We start from the raw sequence: 21,417 nt of genomic DNA on the forward strand, positions 1-21,417 counted from the left end.
CACAGACGTATGACTACTGACAAGTGGGTCTGCATAGTAACAGTATCTAGGCTTTATAGTAAATATAGTGTAGTATTGTCCATATGTGTAAGGATGTGTCAGCCATTCCGGGTCAAAATGGAGTCTTTGTACATCTTCATGAGGAGGTGAACTGTGACCCCAAGTCCATTATGGTTTCCCAAACACAGATTGCATTGTGGGTTGAAGATTCGAACCCCATTGGAAAACATGGCGCTAATCAAGCTTATCTGCCTTTCACTTGTGGTTAGCCATGCTACGCTAACCTATAGATAAGCTATAGTGAACTTTATATCCTACAGCTGTTGATATTGAACATATTATTAAGCATTTTAAAAATTCATTGCTGAATCATTTGATTCCATTTCATTCCATTGCTGTTTATTTACCACTCAACCAAACTATTTAAATATGTCATAATGTGTAATATTTCAAATATCAGTAACAAATATCAGCAATAAAATAGCCTGCTTAAACATTAAAAGCTACAGTAAAGGGCTGGGGTTAGAATATGGCTAAGGTTTCTGAAGTCTATTTTCCAAATGTATTTCTTGTTGGAAGGCCATTCAAGGTTGACCATGTAACTTTTCTCTTGGGCTCCACCACCTGCTTCATAGTTCCGATGTTATTGCTTTGCATTTCTAGGCATAATAATATCTCCATGGAGATGAGCAGATGGTAGACCCCCATCAAAAAAGTTACATATACATATACATACACGTATACATATACATATGCATATACAAATACATATACATATACCAATACATATACATATACATATACCTTTAATTGAAGGTACTGCATTAGGAACACTGTTAGTTAAAGGTTATTGAAGTATCAGTACACACAATGATACTTTAACACATGAGTTATTCCTGTCCTTCTCTCCCCTCACAGCGTCTGAACCCTGCGGCGGGTACCTGGATGCCAGCCAGGCGGGGTACATCACCACCCCCGGGTATCCTCTGGAGTACCCCCCTCACCAGAACTGTCGCTGGGTCATCACAGCTCCAGAGCCCCTCCAGCGAATCGTCCTCAACTTCAACCCACACTTTGAGATCGAAAAACTGGACTGCAGGTAAGGACAGGGTTTCGCTCTTTCTGCTTTGAGTATTTTTGAATAGTTGAATGACTACTACTACTACTACATCTACTACTTCTACTACAACTACCACCACCACTACTATCACCAACTTTTTAGAGTTGCTCAATTATGGGAAAAAAATATGACTTTGTTGTGTTTTGATTTTTACAAACACCATCTTTTTTTTCTTTGCTGTTACAGTTTTTATATTCTTTTTTTTTATTATTATTAATGGGACTAAAACTTTTATGAGCACATGTCATATTCATAGAGACCACACAACAGCTACTACCACTTCTACTACTTATATGAAGCAATAGGTTTCAATTTGATCCTAGATATATTTAAATTTTTGTTGGATGCATTGGGCGAACTCCATCCCACTCTCCTCCTGTTCCTCTGGCTCTTTGTGTCTCATAATAATCTCTGTGGGACCTCCCTTGGTCTCCTGCCTCTAATTATCAAAGTCTAATTACAACACATTTACTGTTCCAGGACGCGTTCACACTCCACAAGATTTAACCCAGATTAGAGGATTTGGTGTCCATCATTTGGCTTTTTTGGATGCTTTTCAGACTTGGAGCGAGAGATACAGGGAATTAAACACACAGAGAACACAGATAAAAGACATGGGAGGAATTGGAAGACACACAGATGCATGCTGGGTGATCGCAGGGACACGGGTAGGGGACAGGAAGAGGGTAAATAGACATTGTGGCTTACAGGGCAATACGAGTGTGATGAGTCAAGATTGTCAATAACAGCTAATGAGACGGGGCTGGCTACTGTGAAATGCTACTGTGGGCTTAAGCTATATCAACCAGAGCAGAGTTTAATTTAGTCTAGTGGTGGTTCTCAATATGTGGTGTAGGTACAATTCTCCTGATCCTGATTTTTCTTCATGTTATGTATTTTCTTTCTGCTTTAGTGTTTGCTCTCAAAAGTGTGCCAAGTAACTTTTCTGGTCTTGCTTGAATATTCCACTGTATACTATTAAACCCATCTATCAATCATGTATGCAATTATGAGTATCTTATTTGCTCAAAAATACCTTGAAGAACATGCATTTTACTTTTAGGGGTGGTCTCCTTGGACGTAAATAAGTTCGCTGTCATACTGTGAAACATTCTAGCAATGACGTCTCCATGAAATTACAATACAACCAAGAACTAGAGTGGACCAAACCAGGACTAAACCGAATCTAAACCACAAAATAAAGAAACAGAACAACTGAACCACAGCTGAACCAAAGCTTACCAGGACTAAGCAAACTGGTAACCATGTAGTTTAGATCTGCACAAACACGTTCTGAAATGTGATTCCTGGAGATGTCAAGAGCGCTTTAAGAGAGGCATGTCCAAACTATGGCCCGTGTGCCAACTGCGACCCTCAGACAAATTTTTCTTAGCCCTCAGGCTTTCAGGTGAATTGGCTCAAATTACCTTGCATCAATTAAAAATTTACTTTTTCTGCAAGTTTTTTGAAAATCTACCTTGATAAAGCCAATATTTATTATTTAATGTGTGGTTTTAAGGATGTTAGCAAGAATAAAGACTGATGCTCATTCTAACGTGTTAAACATGAACATATTTCAATTATTCACTGTGTTGAGCACCAGTCTATGGCCCTCGATCAGCCCTCTGCTTCATCTGTGTTTACATATGTGAAAAAAGTTTGGACACCCCTGTTTTAAGATGTGAACTTCCAACAGAATCCTGCACCATCTCAGCTTTTTCAGTTCCGTTGCTGATACCAATACTATGACTTTAAGTATCTGCCAATATCTGACATTCACCGATAGCCATGCCACAGAAAATGGTACCTTTTCCTTAAAATGCAATTAACTTATTACACAAGAGTTCCAATTGTGTTGTGCAACTGTTATTTATCCTGCACATCACGACTGAACCTCTTCATATGAATGAAAGTTAAAACATTATGAGATGTTCTTGGCCAATTAGGTTCTAGGTTACATCTAATTAAAGGCTGAATCAATATCATGAAACCAATAACCAACACAGCCAATTTTAAGTATTGGCGCCGATATTCGATGCCAGTGTTGATATTGGTGCATTCCTAATCGTATTGTGTCTTTCCTAAGTCCAAGTGCAACCAGAAAAAGCCCGCCTATCACCCCACTGCCTGACAACCCCACTTTCAGTTCTTTAGACTCTAGATTTTGGCACATTATTTTGCAAGGAACAGATGTGGCACTATCTTGTTTTTTATGGGCTAGCAAAAGGTCAACAGTGAAGCATGTTGCAGAGTTACAATAGTGTCTTTGTGTGAATACATACGGCTCCATTGTCCCAGACGAGGACAGACCATGTACGAGTGTATCTCCTCTTTGTAAACTCAAGATTTACTGCTGACTGGCTCAGTGACGCTGAACCCAAGTCTATAGCCCGAGAGAGTTTGAGAAATCGAAATACAAATCTTGTTTCGATGATTTATGTAATGATTTTAGGGCGTCTGGTGCTGTTTTTTGTTGGCCTTTTGTTCAGATGTGATGGATTCTCTTTTGGGAAGAGATGAAAAAGTACTTGAAAGACTATCAACAAGCTAATTTGTCCTAGCATGCTGAAGAGTATGTACTGTAAAAAATGAGTTCAGTTATTTCAGAATATTAATCTAGAGTAATAGGTTTATTGACTAATGGAACCAACAATACTGAACTTAAAAATAAAAATAAAATAATGGTTGAAAGACATGGAAAAAAAATACAACATGCTATTTTCTTTTTTGGATTTTAAAGTCACAAATATCTGGAAAAAGTCAACCTGCCTATATTTAATACGTAAATACATCTCTAATCTAGCCAAAGTTACTTACATCAACAATATTATTTTGAATTTAAGTAACTTTACCTCATACTTTTTGCAGTATATCTGGTAGGGATGTAACAATAACCGTCTCACAATAATATCATGGGCTGTCACAATATATCGAATTACAAGTTCCTTTGCTTAAATGCATGGTTTTATAGTAGCAACGCCTTATAAACATCGGGAACTACATATCCCATGATTCATTTCAGTGCAAACAACATGAAAAAATATGTTTTTTACTTGAATTCTTGGGATTATGATGGAAATAATTCACACCAACATCTTGTCAAGGTATTTTAAAAGCAAAAAAAGTGTCCTATCTACCATTATATCAGCCTCTCCAAAATATCGCAATAAATATCGTACTGTGAGATGCATATCGTGATAATATCATGCCAAGAGATTTGGATATCGTTGCACCTCTAATATCTGGATAATATTACTCAAATTCAACATAATTTGAGAAACATTTTATACATTAATATTATTGTGTCTCATCTCTTCTTTTAAAGGTGCATTGTGTAACTTTTCTGGTGGAGAGTGCATCAAAAGATTTTCTGGAAATTTCATTACTTTGTCTGAAATGTTTCACAGTATGGTATTAAATCTTTCCATCATCATGAAGACCAAACCAGTCCAAGTTACAGGTCAGATCTGTGGAGAGGCGACCCCGTTCACAGTCAGAATGCTGGAATGTTTTTCTAGGTATTTTTGGATGCACCTTTAAGACATATAGTTAAAGCATTTGGCAATATGCATTTGAGTAGGATTTCTAATAGCTACCTTCTGGTTAGATGGCAATGGCTTAACTGCCTGTGCCACTGTTGACCCTGTACTGTACGTGTGTTTAAGAGAGACACCGTTTTAGACAGAGACGTACAGAGACACTATGTGACCAATGTCCGACCTGTTGCCGACAATCAACGAGGACATACTCGACCCCCCACGGAGACACACACACCTCTGTGACCTTGGACCCCTGCACGACCTAACAGCTCTATTTCACACACACACACACACACACACACACACACACACACACACACTCGCACACACAGAGTACACAAGCGCTGGACGCCTCAGAGGATAAAAATACCCTTAGCTGTGAGACCATTAAATAACCAACGATTAGACCACCAGCACTGGAAATACTACTCAAAACTCAAAAAGGAAGTAAACAGTATTAGAAAGTATTACTTAATGCATTGCTAAAGACTAAATATGACAGTGGCCCTGTGGAATCCTGTCATTCACACACCTTGCTTATACAGCATGAATGAGTGTGTACGTGATTAGTTGTGATAAATGGGGCCGATGGTGCAGATTGGCAGCTTGTAAGTAGCCATAAAAGTATAAAATAGTCGATGAATGACATTAACATTTCACATCATGTACCACTTAAGAACCACATTGCAAAAAACAATATCTAGGTAAGTGAAAATGACTTAAATTTAAAAAATTATAAATAATTTGACCTTATTTGAGTCGATTCAACTTGACAAGTAAAATGATTTACCAGTGGAATAAAAGTGTTTTTCTTAATTCAAGCAACATCCGATTTTGTTTCTTATTTTAAGTGCAAAAAGTTGTTGTTATACTGGTAGATAATATTACTTGTTAAGTGAAATTTACTCAAATCTAGTAATCTTAACTTGGCTAGATTTTCATTTTTGCATTGCAGGTCTATAACAAGACTATGCCAAAACCCAATTAAGAGAAAACTGTAACACAAATGTAATATTTATAAATGATAACCAAGAATTCTCTTTGATTTAAATCCTCACTACCTAAACCAGAGCAACCAATCATGAATCAGTGCTAGTGCAACCTCTGCAGGTCAGTGAGTGAATTCTGGAGGCTCTGAGCTTTTGTCCTGCTCAAACTGAGAATGAGAAAACCTTGTATATGTCCTCTATATGCAGGTTAAAGGGCCCATATTATATTACTTTCTGATCTATGCTATAATGCTGTTTGCTCACCAAAAACATACTTGGATGAATGTCAGCAGAGGAAAAGACGTAGAGCGCTTCACTGGGTCATAGATGCCCTGACGAAGACCATCTTACTGGTCGAAATGCGTTGGCGTCCCTTCAAGTAATAAAGGGTTAGGGTTTTAATATATTCAGTCGGAGTGCCTCAGGTTTGTACCTTGCCCGCTTTTTACATTTTTCGATACTTGGAGGAATGTTTTGTTTCATTCACACATGTTTAACACACAAATCCTGCATATTTAGGAGTTCTTCTAGAGTTCTTCTCTCAAACGGAAAACACTTTTCCACCTTGTGATGTCATGTGGTAATACAGAAACTGCTCCATTGTGTTTTAAACTCCACCCACCTTCACTAGAATCATTTGGATAATTTCGGCCCTGGAACTGACGATCTCTACTGAGCAAAAGTTAAAATGAATCTGTTGAATTGAAAACTACAGTAGAGCATTTTGATATTTGGAAATGTAGACTGACTAATAATGCAGGAAAAACATAACTAGAGGGATGTTTTTGAGAAGGTAACAACTAACATCACTTAAAGCTCACATGAGTCCATTTTGTGTAATGTAGGACCTTTAAATCACTGGCAAGTAGTTCCGTATTTAAACCAGGAAGCGCGCAGGCTATGTATACCAGCCTTAAGCACCGATAACGTTGATACGAGCTTTGTTAATCCTAAATAATTCAAACATACACTGTACACACATCTGAATGAGACGGAGCGGGCGCAGAGCAGAGTGCAGTCCGGGCCTTTTCAACCTTTCAACAAACAGCAGCCGGTGAAATATTGATGCGTTTGTCCCACTCACAAAGACGTGTGTGATTCAGATCAGAGCAGTGAAATCCACCTATGTATTATTGATATTATGTGAATACTGCACATAGACACAGGGGCAGGGTGGACACCACATTACAGACTGACTTTAGAGCTTTACAAAACAGGATTCCTGCTACATGCCATTGGTCACTTGACAGATTATTACAATGTGTTTACTCAGAAAAAGGCCCTGCACAGACGATCACATATTTACTACAATAAATCCATTCAGACATTAGTCACACTCATTCACAAATTTCATGTTTTAATTTGGTCAATTTTCTAGCGATTTGTTGTTCTCATAGTTTGATGTGTGGAGGTTTAATTGTGGTTGTCATGCATTGTTAGTTTCCTGGGAGATTTTAGGTCATTTGAGGGTAGTTTTACAACATACAACATAATACAAGTTTAACGATGCATTATGTAACTTGTAAGTGCTGTGAAATGTGTCTCCACAAATACAAGAAGTCACAGATCAAATATGTGAAAAGGTTATTTTTGGCAATAAAAACAACTGCAATTGAATGCATAGCTAATTTAATGCCATATTGTGGAACATTCCAAGTAAAGAATCGAGATAAGAAGAGAGCGAAGTCCTTACCAGAAAAGTTACATCGTGTATCTTTAAAGGAGTTTGGTAAAAAAAAAACAAAAAAACAGCTTTCATTTGGTCTTGCTCTACAGAGAACTTAAAGTCCAATCATAGTATTCCTAAATCCTCATGGGATAGGAAAAGACTGGTCTAGTCCTGGTCTGGTCCTGGTCTAGTCCTGGTCTAGTCCTGGTTTTATCCTGGTTCAGTCCTGGTCTAGGTCTGGTTTAGTTCTGGTTCATTCCTGATTTTGTTCTGTTACAGTCCTGGTTCAATCCTGGTTTAATCCTGGTTAGTCCTGGATTAGTTTTGGTTTAATACTAGTTTAGTTCTGGTTTAGTCCTGATTTTGTTCTGGTTTAGTCCTGGTTCAGTCTTGGCTCAGTCCTGGTTCAGTCCTGGTTTAGTTTTGGTTTAGTCCTCGTTAAATCCTGGTTTAGTTTTGGTTTAGTCCTGGTTTAATTCTTGTTCAAACCTGGTCTGGTCCTGGTTTAATCCTAGTTTTTTTCTGGTTTAGTCCTGGTTTAATTCTAGTTCAGTCCTGGTTCAGTCCTGGTTCAGTCATGGTTTAGTCCTGGTTCAGTCCTGTTTTTTTTTTTTCTGGTTCAGTCGTAGTTCAGTCCTGGTCCTGTCGTTGATCAGTCCTTGTTCAAGTCCTGGTTTCACCCTGGTTCAGTCCTGGTTCAGTCCCGGTTCAGGACTGTTTTGTCCCTCTTCCATGTCTACCCTCCTTGCTTTTCGACAGGGCCTGTTTTATTATTACCCAACGCTGAGGTAATCTAATTCGCCACGCGCCTGATTGCAATTTAAGATGGTAATCGTGAATCCATAACCCACACATTCACCCGAACACTGCGCCCGGATCGATGAAGAGGTGGTTGGACAGCGAGGAAGATGTTTTCATTAAGATTCATACACACCACATTTAAGGGCAAGGAAAGGAAACAAGGAGATAGGAGATAGGAGAGAGAGGAAGGAAGGATGTCTAGGCTCAGCCCTGCTATGATCAGCATAACCAGGGCTATTATGACTCACTCACACTTCTCATTTCACAAGTGATTCAACATCCTCAGTGACATTTTATTTTGAAGTTAGACCTTGGGCTGGTGCGGTCAGTGGGAAAAAGGAAGTACGGACAAAAGCGCATGTTAAAGGACATATAAAGCATGAGGAAGGATGGGTAGTAAATGGAAAAAAGTAGCTATATCTGATTTTTACAGTCTTAAAAACGTGAAAAACAGAGCTAGTTCATTTTAACGCTTTGCAGTGAAATTAATCCTCATTTGCTTTTTGCATTCTGAGCATTCTAATGCTTCAGTGTGATGAGTTTATAAGTGCTTTTCACAACTTTCAGAGACCAGAGTGGACTTTTGCAATCACAGTAAAGTAACAGCAACTAGCATGCTAAGTGTACACTTCCAAATGTTTTTTTTTTAATTGGATGCAGACAGTATACAGCAGACTTAGGTTACGTTCAGACTGCAGCCCGAAGTGACCCAAATCAGATTTTTTGGCCCCTATGCGACCTGTATCTGATCTTTTAATGACAGTCTGAATGACACAGATCAGATTTTTTTCAAATGTAAGATATAAGGATATGTGCTCCTGAAACCGATACATATCCGATCTTTTGACATCCGACTTCAGTCTGAACGGCCAGGTCGCCTTCATCCGAGTTACACGTCAGGCTCGGAGTCTAGTCAATGGAGGGAAAGCGAGGTTAGTAAGTTAATTCATATTTGGGGGGATCGCTGTATTCAGACCAAATTGGAGCGGTCTTATCGAAACGTTTTTTGAAATGGTTGCGGAAGAAATGGTCGAGCACACTTACAGGCGGTCCTGGTGTCAGTGTCAACGAAAAATAAAGAGCCTGTGAGACAAATACAAATACAAATAACCTGTCCATTTTTACGAAGAACTGAACCATATTTTGGGAGTCAAGTCCAGCGTTTAGGTAACTTCCGTAAACACTGAGCACACTCGCTGCGTGTGAGGTCATCGTGTCCTCCAATGCACATGCGGGACACTTTTGGGGCGTTTAAAGTTCACACTGGAGATCACAAAAAAATCCAAATTGAGCATTAAGCCCTGCAGTCTGAACGTAGATTTAATTTGACGTCAAGAGCTACTTAAAGAATATATCTGTACTAGGCCCAGACAAATTTTGATCAAATACATGAAAAACTACCACTGCTGCTACTACTGCTGTTACTAATACTACTATACTACTACTACTGCTGATGCTTATAGGCAAAAGTGCAACGTCAGGGTCTGTGGAGGGCAGGCTCAAATCATCCTGACAGATCCCTCCTAGCTCCTCCCTCCTCCTCTCCTTCTCTCCTTCTCTTTCTCTCCTTCTCTCCATCTTTTCTGGTCCAATCACCCCTCAGACCTCCCGCCGTGATCCCTGCGTTCGATAGTTGTCATCCATCATGTTTGACCTGCTCCGTGTGCGTTCGGCGGCGTTCACTCACACGGGGCCCGAACATCAAAGCTACACGAGCGTCTGGAGGAGTATAGCTTTTGTAGTTATAGATTTTTGATGTAACTGTGGACATGGTTTAAATTTGAAATGGTCAGATTGTTTTAAGTATAGTATAAATGGGACCACATTGACCAAGTTTATCTATTTAATATTTGTTCAGCGCAAACAAAATGAACACTGCTGCTGGGAGAATTGCTTTAGGGAAATCTTTGTGTACTTTTAAAATGCATTTATTTAACCAGAAAAATCCAGTTGAGAGTAAAAACCTTTATTTCTATTTATTTAGTTCTAACCAAAAGGGAGCATTCTAATGTATATATATGTGAAATTATATATATGGACAAACCAGTGATTAAACTGAGTCAAACTTAATGATTTAATATATAATAATTCACTTTTTAATTTTTATTTTTTTTACATGTTATTGTACATATAAGAGTATTATTTGCTTACAAATGTAGTTACTAGGAGTGTAACGGTACGTGTTCCTGCTGACCCGTTTCGATACGGGACGTTCAGCTTGGTGCAGGGCTGTGCAAGAGTGAATTTGCGGAATTTGCGTGTGTTTACATTCCGTCACTACATGTGCAGCTACATGGAAGGCTCAGCTTTTTAATATTCATTACCAAGCAGCACTTTGCATTTATTTTAGTTGCCCATTTGTATAATGTTAAAGCAAATTGTTGGTTTAATAAACACACAAATAAACAACAAGTAAATGGTTTAGCTTTTTTTCTTCTTCACAGTTTGTACTGAAAATGAACCGAACCATAACCTCAAAACTGTAATTTTTGTGAACCGTTGCACCCCTAGTAGTTACTCAGTCTGTCTTCACCATAATTGAAAAGAAATGCTTAATTGTTTTTTTTTTAGTCCTTTTGTGGTTTAATCAAAATTCAAAACATATAATCAGTGTTGGGGAGTAACAGATTACATGTACCGGAGTTACATAATCAGAGTACAAATTATGAGTAACTGTATTCAGTTACAGTTACTGTTTCAATGAGTGGTAATTGGATTACAGTCACTTTGTTGAAATAAATGGATTACATGGTGGTATTTTCCTGTTTTCACATTTGGGGCTCTATCCCCCCCCCCTTTTTTTTTTTTTTTTTTTTTTTCGGTAATTCCACTCATTGCCAAGCACTAAACCAGGTCTAAAACCAGGACTAAACCAGGACTAAAGCAGGACTAAAGCAGGACTAAAGCCAGGTCTAAACCAGGTCTAAACCAGGTCTAAACCAGGTCTAAACTAGGACTAAACTAGGACTAAAGCAGGACTAAAGCAGGACTAAAGCAGGACTAAAACGAGGTCTAAACCAGGTCTAAACCAGGACTAAAGCAGGATTAAGACTAGGACTAAGACCAGGACTAAAACCAGAACTAAAACCAGGACTAAACCAGGTCCAAACCAGGACTAAAGCAGGACTAAAACTAGGACTAAACCAGGTCTAAACCATGTCTAAAACAGGATTTAACAGGACTAACTCATGCTGCGTGGATGTGTCTCCTTGTTTCTATTAATAATATTTTTAATACGGTTAAGTAAAGTCTGGTCTTTTTATTTTCTTTTAGCAGACAAAACTTCTTATGTGAAGATTTCCTAGTCTTTGCTTCTCTACAGCAAATCAAGTAATCCAAAGTATTCAGGTTACGTTACTCATTTTAAGTAATTTAATGGATTATGTTACAAACTACATTTTGGGGTATGTAATCTGTAATCTGTAGGGGAATACATTTTAAAAGTAACTTTCCCAACACTGCATATAATTTTATTTAGATTATGAGGAGTGAACAAGTGTCTTATCTAAATTTTTTTCATTTTATGTAAAAAAGCAGATTAAAATACATAAAAAAATATTTTAATACATTGTATATGCATTGCTAGTACTTTTGTTGCATGAACTTCCGTGCCGGTGTAGTGTTGTGAGTACAGTTTGGGTCAGATACATAGATATTCTCTTGCCACACGCCCTTTTTGGTCAACCAATCAATCGGCAGGACATGTCTTTCGTAGAATTTCTTTACTTCACTAATAATTTTTCCAGCGCCTTTTCATACAACTGTTAGTAACCCCTGGTAAAAACTACATTTACTGTACTTTAGCATCTTTTCACCTTCATTCTAACTTCTTTGGGGACACATCTTACTTCTTTCTTTTTACTACAATCAGCTAGAGCATGGGCTAAATATCTCTATAGGCCACAGTCCAACTCTGCAGCACCGAACCCAAATCAGAGAGTGGACTTTGTGAGTTTTGATCCTCCATCTGCAGTGAACCAGTGCTTTACGGGCCAAATCATTATTGCGCAGTTCCCAGGCAGGGGGCCAAGGCACTCTCTCCTCCTCCTCTCCCTCTTCATATCATAACCCATCTATCTCTGTGTAACACCCACAGCTTAAAGAACTTTTGAAGGGAATTGTACTTCTCAGACTAGTTTTTACGCTCATACTTTACTTGACTAATGTATTTATTGAAGTAACAGTAGTTTGAGTAAAAATGTTACTCTTCTCTCTGTATGTTGACAAGTGGGAATACCAGAATAAAGACTATTTAAAACAACACTGTAACTTTCAGGAGGTGGCACGTCACCTCCATGATTCATTGGACCATGCTTCTCCATGGAGATAGATACGTTTGATGTCATCCTGTGGAAGATTATAGCCAAAGGATCAACGTTTTCATGGAAACAAGCAGGCCAAGTAGAATCGAGTTTGTGGAGGTGCAAGCTCATTCACAGTAAGAAGGGTTTTTCTACATGTAACAGTCAAATAAAAACATTATTCCAGTCTATATTTTGGCTAAAAAGTTACACATTGGGGCTTGAATGTTTCCTCACATTACCGTATTTTTCGAACTATAAGGTGCACTGGATTATAAGGCGCAATATCAATAATGCTGAATTCTCTCGTCTATTGTCATGCATAAGGAGCATTAAACAAAACAGCGGAGAAAAAATAAAAAGACAATTGAGACTGTTACTTTAGCCCAGGCACCCATGATCCATTGGCAGATTGTGGCGTAATTCACCCGGCGTTGCCTCCTTGTCTTGGTGAATGTGTATTATGAATGTGAAAGTGGGTTGATAATTTAAGTTTCTTTTTTTATTTCCTATGACGAGGACTCAAATATACATTGAGTAATAATGTGTTTAATGCAACTTTGCGCACATTTGTTTACATTTTACAGAAACAAAACTTAAAACCACATGTCTCATTTGCATAAACTACAAGCATGGTGCGGCTTCGTAGCTTACCAAAGTCATACTAAAACATTTTGACAGATTTTTGATTGCCGTGTATCACATAAAATCGGGTCAAGGTCAGTAAGCACAACCAGAATTAATACATAAGACGCACTGTTGAAAATTAAAGGATTTTAAGTGTGCCTTGTAGTCCGAAAAATATGGTAATTCTCAGTAAGTTGGCGATTCGAATCTTTGTCTCGACATACAGCATCATTGTTTCAGAGGTCAGATCCACTCACTCACAGGTTGGCGGTGCGAATCCAGCTTGGGCAAGACACTTAACCCGTCCTACCCCTAGATTCTGGTTACTCTGGTGTATGACTTAAAGGTGAAAGGTGACACTATATGTAAAAACGTGACAATTTTTATCATTTGGATCCAGACAGTTTAACGCGAGTAGTGCTTTCTCCAAATACTTTTTCCTTTCCTGTACTTTCTTGACCCCACTACCTTTGTACTTCTTGAGAAACATTACTCTTAATAAGTACAATTTCTGTGTACTCCACCCACCTCCTGTACCCCGGTAACAGCAGTAGCACGTAGGCACATTTCCTCTGCTCCCACAATGCCACAGTAACACAGTGAGTTAACAAGTGATTTATATGACAGAGAGGTTGCCGTCGACGATAATGGTTTCACTAATGATTTAAACCTCGTCTTTGTACTCTGCCTCAATCAATCACCAACCCTCTCTCTCCCTCCATCTCTCCCCTCTCCCTCCATTCTCTCTCTCCCTCTGTCTCTCCCTCTCTCCACCCAAAGCTGCTCATCTTTTTTTCTTCTTTTTACCGTTTTCCCGCCTGTAAAGTGGAGCGTGAGTGAAATTTCGGAGGATCATTATCAGGAGCAAAGAAAGCAAAAAGCACAAATGACAACAGGAGAAAATGGGAGGGTTTCCAATGGAGCCTGGTAACAGAACAAAGAAGGTATATTATTGCCAATGTAACAGCGTGTGTGGCCATTTAGTTTTTGTGTATTATAGTTGTTAGAAAATGTCTTATAAAGTATCAAATTGAATCTTTTCTCATTGCGATTAGATTTGCAATTTGGGTTTTAAAATTGTGGTTTCATTTACAGAGAGAAGACTAAATATTGAACAGCTAAACACAACAGAATGACATGTATTTCAGAACAGATTGTTGAGCTAAAGATCTCAACAATCACACTTAACCTACTACGTCTCCATGGAGATTTTATTGTTTATTATTTTGAAATGTTCTGCAGTGTGGAATTAAGCCTATCTATCTCCATGTTGGACTTTCAAAAGTATCAACAATTTTTAACGCTGAGAACCACATTCTGGTGTCTAAAGAAAGAGTGTGGTGTCTGTTCCTTAGAATTGAAATTGAGTTTGAAATCTCTATGGAGACATGTGTTACAAGTCAGATCTGTTGAGAGGCGAGCACTTAGTAAGAATGCGTGTTTTTCTTTTCTTTTGTAATTTTTCTCTTTTTAAGTGATATGAAAAAGACAAATGCAATATAATATGTGTGGTGTGCCTTTGATGGTTACACATGAATAATTATTACAACCAATTGCAAGAAAAACAAAGTAAACGGTCAAACAAAGCCTGGTCTTACAGTTTTTATAAATTCTGTTTACAGTTTCCCATAAAGTAATTCTCTCCATCTTAAGAATATCATAAACAATCTCAAACTATTCATCCAATGTTGGTATTTGTGAATTAAGCCATTTCCTGGTTATAACTTTCCTAGCAGTTTTACTCAAAATCTGGAACCGGTATTTGTGGCCAGGGTCGGGTCTGGTTAGTACTTGGATGGGAGACCACTGGGAATTTCAGGTGCCACAGTGAGGCGCCAGTGGCAAAAACTGTCGCTGTGTCCTTAGGCAAGCCACTTCACCCACATTGCCTAGTATGAAAGTGGTGTGTACGTGAATGTTGGTAGTGGTTGGAAGGTCGGATGGCTCAGATTGGCCGCCTCGCTTCCGTCAGTCTGAACCCAGGGCAGCTTTGGATAAATTAGTAGTTTACCACCTCGGAGTGCTGAATGAATGAATAATGAACTGAAAAGCTCTTTGGGTATCTTGAAAGGCACTATATAAATGCAGTGATTAATGAATGAATGAATGAATTAACCTTATACGTCACATTTTCACCCATCAGGAGTCCCAGATACATTGTTTCAAGTCAAAATGGTCTGTCAACGCAGAACATAGTTTCTAATGATTTATGAATTTCTCCCCAAAATGGAAAAATATGACCAAAATACATGGCAATGCCTCCAGTCCACCACATTGTCTCCAACAGTTTGATGATTTGGTGTTATGTTTTTCCTGGTTTGAAAAACCTAACCAAATTCTTCCAGCAAAACTCTTTTCATGTTATCGAGTGTGAAGTTTTCCATTGTATCTCGTAGAAGTTTTCCTCATTCCTGATCAGATATGGTTAGATAGAATGCATGTTTTTAAGGTATTTTTTCAGCAATAAAAACATCTGTAATTGAATAAAAGCAAAATACTGTAGATTCTTTCCAGGTCATGCATTAACAACTCCATGGAGCCAAGCAGGTAGCGGATCCTCTCGACAGAAAAGTGACACAGTGCACATTTAACCAGCACTTGGCTTTGGGATTAGCGCGTTGAGCATATTTGAGTGAATTTTTAAGTGTGTCGTCTCTTCCGCCTTTGTGTTGTGGAGGTAACATTTGCAGGTCTTGGACACCGAGCGCGAGTGTGAAGTGAGTGTGTTCCTTTGGAGACGCTGAGACGGGCTGTTCTCTGTGTTCTTAGTAAAAAGGCTGAAGGATTAAAGAGTTTTATTTGAGTGCACCTGGAGCCAAGGCACAAAGCGCTTTTGTGCTACGAGAGTATGTTCAAATCTACAGCAGCCAAACGCACAGAAACACCACTTGTGGAAGAGAACGAGAGGAGAGAGGAGAGCGAGAGAGATGGGCGAGAAGAAGGAAGAAGAGACAGAAAGGAGGGAGAGGAGAGGGTGAGGGGAGAAAGAAATGGGGCGCAGGAGAGAGAGAGAAAGAGGAGAGGGCGGTTACATAGAGGGAGATGGGAAGAGAGAACAGAGAGAAGAAGAGAGAAAAGGGATGAGAGAGGAGAAAGAGTGAGGAGGGGGGAAGAAAGAGGAGAGAGAAATAAAAAAAGAGAAGATGATAGAAGAGAGAGACAGAGAGGCTGAGGGATGGAGAGAGGGAAAGGAAAGGAGAGGAGGAAAGAAAGGGGGGGGGGCCAAAAGGGAGAGAGAGTGGGAGAGAGAAAGAATGAGGGAAATAGAAAGACAGAGAGAAAAAGAAAAACTAGAGAGAGAGAAAATGAAAGAGTCAGGAGGGGGAAAGAGAGAGGGAGAAAGAAATAAAAAAAAGAGAGAAGATGATAAAAGAGGGAGAGAGAGAGAGGCTGGGGGGAGAGAGAGAGGAGGAGAGAAAGGAAGAAAAAAAAGGGAGAGAAAGCGAGGGTGAAAACAAGAGGGGGGCCAAAAGGGAGAGAGAGAGAGGAAGAAAGAGAAAGACAGAGAGAGAGAAAATGAAAGGCCGGGTAGGGACAGAGAGAGAGAGAGAGAAATAAAAAAGAGAAGATGCTAGAAGAGGGAGAGAGATAATGTGTGTGTGAGAGAGGGAGAGAAAGAAAGGAAGACAAAAGGAAGAGAAAGAGAGCGGGGCCAAAAGGGAGAGAGAGGGAAAGAGAGAAGAAGAAAGAGAGGGAAAGAGAAAGACACAGAGAGAGAAAGTGAAGAGAGAGGGAGAGAAAGTGAATGAAGAAAGAGAAGGGGAAGAGAGAGGGAGAGAAAGTGAAATGAAGAAAGAGAAGGGGAAGAGAGAGGGCCAAGCCAAAAACCTAACCTAGCAACTTTGTCTGGTAGGTTGAATATTCACTATACTTCTCATTACTTTTGTGCATGTATTTGGACTTTATTCTGTACTTTTGATCCTGTAGTAGCTTTGCCCTTCCACGTGTACCCCTATTGAAGTATAAATAGTACTACTGTAGTAATTCATGAGAGTTTGAAGTCTTAGCAGAGTCCTAAAGGTGATGTGATGTGACACTCGCCCGGGGACATGAGGAGGAAAAGGGACCAGATGGAGAGAAGAGACACACACAGAGAGAGAGAGAGAAGTGATGGTATATAAGAGAGAGAGGGAGAGGGATAAAGTACAGAGGTTGAATGAGGGATGAGGAGGAAAGAGGGAGAAAAAAGATAGAAAAGAGAGATAAGAGTGGAGAGAGAGAAAGAAGGTACAAATCAATGTCTTTGGAAGGTCATTGCAGCCAAGTGGTTAAAAACTGTTTTTTATCAGCAGCATTACTAAACTGAGACCAGTTTGATTAAATGCTGATCTTGAAATGATTGTTCACTTTTTGATTTCATCTCGTTTAGATTTTTGTAATTCTCTTTTTACTTGTTTTAACTTCTACACTTCTACACTCAAGCGGCTGCAACTTGTACAAAATGCGGCTGCAAGGTTTTTAACAGGAGCAAACAGGCGAGTTCCGTTTTAAGTTCCGTGTTGATTTTAAGATCTTGGTTTTAACTTACAGAGCTTTAAATGGACAGGCACTCCAGTATATCCGTGACTTACTGTGTCCCTACTCCTCAGGCTGCACCCTCCGGTCCTCAGGTCAGGGCCTCTTGATGGTCCCAAAGACCTGATTTAAAACTCGACGGGACGTGTGCTTTCAGGCTGTGGCCCCCAAATTATGGAATGCCCTGCCCCCAGCCCTCCGTGAGGCAGACTCTATAGACAGCTCAAGACACGGCTTTTTAGACGAGCTTTTAGCTTTTAGTTGACTATGTAATTCCTCTGTTCTTGTACATGTTGTTCATTGCACTGTAAAGCGCTTTGAGATTTTTTTTATCTGTGAAAGGTGCTATATAAAGAAAGGCTTACTTAGGTTACATTCAAACTCCAGCCTGAAGTGACCCAGACCTGATTTTTTTGCCCCATACAACCTGTATCTGATCTTTTTTTGAATGACACAGATCTGATTTTTTAAAATGCAACCCAGGCCAATTGGATATGTGCTCCTGAAGCCGATACAAATCCAATCTTATGACATGAAACGTCAGTCTGAACGGCCTGGTCGCATTCATCCCACCTACACGTTACAAATGTACACAAACGTTCTCATCATACGAAAATTGTGTATGAACTCACAAGTTCCGTGAAGCAACGAAGCACATATCAGCCACTCTTGGCTGTGACTCCGCACCCACACGTTCCTTTTTACGGACGTTGCTGCCACAGCCCCACAAAACGTTATGGCCAAAAACCTCGTCCTTCTCCTTCTCAATCTCCTCCATAAAACAATTAAGTTGTACACGTTCTGGCTCCGGTACGACAGCAACTTTAAAATTGCCAGGTGCTCAATGCCAGCGTCGATGTTGAGGCGACTTCCGTAAACACTGAGTAAACACACTCGCTGACGTTTGGGTCGTTTAAAGTTCACACTGGAGATCACAGACAAGTCGCATTTAATTGGAAATGTGAACGACCTCTCAAAAAAATCTGATTTCACAAAAAAAATCCAAATTGATCATAAATCCCTGCAGTCTGAATGTAGCCTTACTTACATACTTACTACTTACTACTCATGAGGGAGAAAGCGAGGGAGACAGAAGACGGGGGAGAGAGAGAGACATAGTAACATGAGCGTGGTCATTTAGCAGCTGGCTGTAGGTTTGTGTTAACATCAGTGAGACTGGAGCAGCACAAGGCTACTGACCTGAAGACACAGAGGGGGGAAAAAAAAAAAAAAACTCTGAACACTCCAGACTTTCAAATTGTGACCACATTTTTATTTTTTTCCTTGTTAAAACCTGCACAGGTGTGAACAGTCAGAAAGAAATCCCATAACTCACATCAGATCAAACTCTTACTTAACATGACCCTTTGAGTAATCGGATAACTCTAGAAATCAGATAACGCTTATGTGTATTTGAAGTATTTGGTATGCGTGTAAGTATAGTCGCTGTCACAGTACACTTAATAATAGTAATATAATAGCTCTGTTGTTGTCCCATGAGTGTGAAAGGACTGTGTGTGATCAATGCCTCTCACTGTAATAACTGCACATGCGTCTGAAGCACTGACCCCAGATCAGCGCTGGTTAAGACCGTGATTACAAATCGATTGGTCTCTCTCTCCCTCTTCTGTCATCTTCTTTCTTTTTCTTTATTTTTTCTCTCTCTTCCCCCTCCTGTCATTTTCTCATTTTTTCTTTCTTTGTCTCCCTCTCTCTTTCCCTCTCCTCACTCTTTCATTCTCTCTCTCTGTCTAGTCTTTCTTCCTCTTTCCCTCTATTTCCGTTTTGTCTTTCTCACCACCACTCTCTCTCTCTCTCTCACACACACACACACTCTCTCTCTCCCTCTTTTATCATTTTCTTTCTCTTTTTTCTCACTTTCTGTCTCACTCTCTCTTTCTCTCTCCTCACTCTTTCATTCTCTCTCTCTCTGTCTCTCTCTTCTCCTCTCTTTCTTCCTCTCTTTCCCTCCCTTTTGTCTTCCTCTCTCTCCTCTTCTCTCTCCCTTTCTCTACCCCCCAGCCAATCTCTCTCTCTCTCTCTCTCTCTCTCTCTCTCTCTCAGTATCTCTCTCCTTCCTCTATATTTTTCTATCTCTTTTTTATTTCTCTCCCCCTCTGTCTTCCCCTCCTCCCTTTTTTATTTTCTCTCTCTCTAGTCTTTCTCTCTCTGTCTTTCTCTTTTCCTCTCTTTCTTCCTCTCCCTCTCTCACACACACACTCTCTCTCCCTCCTCTGTAAATTTCTCTTTTTTATTTCTCTCTCCTTCTCTCTTTCCCCCTCCCCACTTTTTCATTTTCTCACTCTCTAGTCTTTCTTTCTCTTTCTGTCTTTCTCCCTCCCTCTCCACTTTGTCTTTCTTTCTCTCCTCCTTTCTCTCCCTCTCCTTGCCCTCCCTCTCTCTCTTACACACTATCTCTCTCCTTTTTCTGTAATTTCCTCTCTCTTTTTTATTTCTCTGCCTCTCTCTTTCTTCCTCTCTCTCCCTTTTGGCCCTCCTCTCTTTCTCACCCTCTGTTTCTCTCCCTTTTGTCTCCCTTTCTCTCCTCCTCTCTCTTCCTCTCTCTACACTATCTCTCTCCCTTTTCTGTGATTTTCTCTCTTTTTTATTTATCTCTCTCTCTCTTTCCCTCTCTTTCTTCCTCTCTCACCCTTCCCTTTTCTTTGTCTCCCCCTCTTTCTCCCCCTCTCTCCCTTTTGTCTTCCTTTCTCTCCCTGCCTCTCTCTCTCTTTCCCTCCTTCCTTCTCCATATGTCTCTTCTAATAGTCCCATTAGTCAGTGAGTGGAGTTTTGTCATGAGTCTGTGTGTGTGTGTGTGTGTGTGTGTGTGTGTGTGTGTGTGTGTGTGCGAGCCGTGCGGTGACAGAGAGAGCCCAGCTGCCCCTGCACACACACAGGTGTAAGAAACATAAACACGAATGAGCGGAAAAATCATTGCACATCACGCAAAAGCTATTAGCACTGACAATGTGTATAGGCAATAGATCACAGCCGCCATATTAATAACGGCAATTAGCTGCAAACTCATCTATTCCTGTATTCTCTTCAAATGACATCATCAAACTCCAGTCATGTCATGTCGAATTGCTTTATAATGTACAGTGCGTTACGTCGATTTTTGGTGGTGTGGTTGGATAAATACAGTTGGTTCTCGTCACTTGTACGGAAAAATGATCAGGTTTGACGTTTGTGGATGTATATTTTTTCTTTTTAACGATCCTATATTATGCAAAATTGACTCTGAAGAATTGACTCTAGAATGTTTTGCCTCATCAAAAACGTGCCTAGAGTTTTGTTTTATTTCATTCACACACGTTTGACTAACTCTTTATTAATAGTCTTCGTGCGATCTCAAAATTCTCCGTTCCACTTTGTGTTTAACAGTGACCTTTAACCTTTAGTTCAGTAGAGACCGTCCATTCCAGAGCTGAAATCATCCAAACAATGTGGAGCTGTATTATTCCTCTATTACCACATGACATCACGAGGTGGTGGAGTGTTTTCAGGGCCTGTTTACACGTGAACGCTTGCGGGTAAAAACGACAAAATATTCGATCGGAAGTGCCTTTTGTTTAGACAATGTCGGCGTTTTTGGGGGCTTAAAAACGCAAAAATCCGAAACCACCCTCTGGAGTGGAAAAGTTGAATACGCTCTGCCGTAGGATCTCTGTCTACACTGCCCAAGATGTAAAACTCTGGTCAGATCTGCTCACGCCATGTACGGGTCTATGTTATATACATACAGTACACAGAAACAAACATGTCAGATTGCATGCATAACCAATCGAATTCCACACACTTTTGCATCACCGTATGCACGCAGATTTCCTCACGAAAACGCTTGTCTAAACGCAGA

At 39.8% G+C, this 21,417-nt stretch overlaps 1 protein-coding gene across 1 annotated transcript in view; it reads left to right on the forward strand.

The window, feature by feature from the left end:
- LOC110156118 (neuropilin-2-like) overlaps positions 1-21,417 on the forward strand; it is a 206,409-nt gene that overhangs the window by 29,569 nt on the left and 155,423 nt on the right. The window contains exon 2 of the mRNA XM_055152527.1: positions 919-1,099. Coding sequence (XP_055008502.1) covers positions 919-1,099 — 181 coding nt within the window. The remainder of the gene's footprint in view (positions 1-918; positions 1,100-21,417) is intronic.

This window comes from Boleophthalmus pectinirostris, unplaced genomic scaffold (genome assembly GCF_026225935.1).
Source record: "Boleophthalmus pectinirostris isolate CB_2022bp ecotype Guang Dong unplaced genomic scaffold, ASM2622593v1 HiC_scaffold_1, whole genome shotgun sequence".
Classification (NCBI taxonomy): Eukaryota; Metazoa; Chordata; class Actinopteri; order Gobiiformes; family Gobiidae; genus Boleophthalmus; species Boleophthalmus pectinirostris.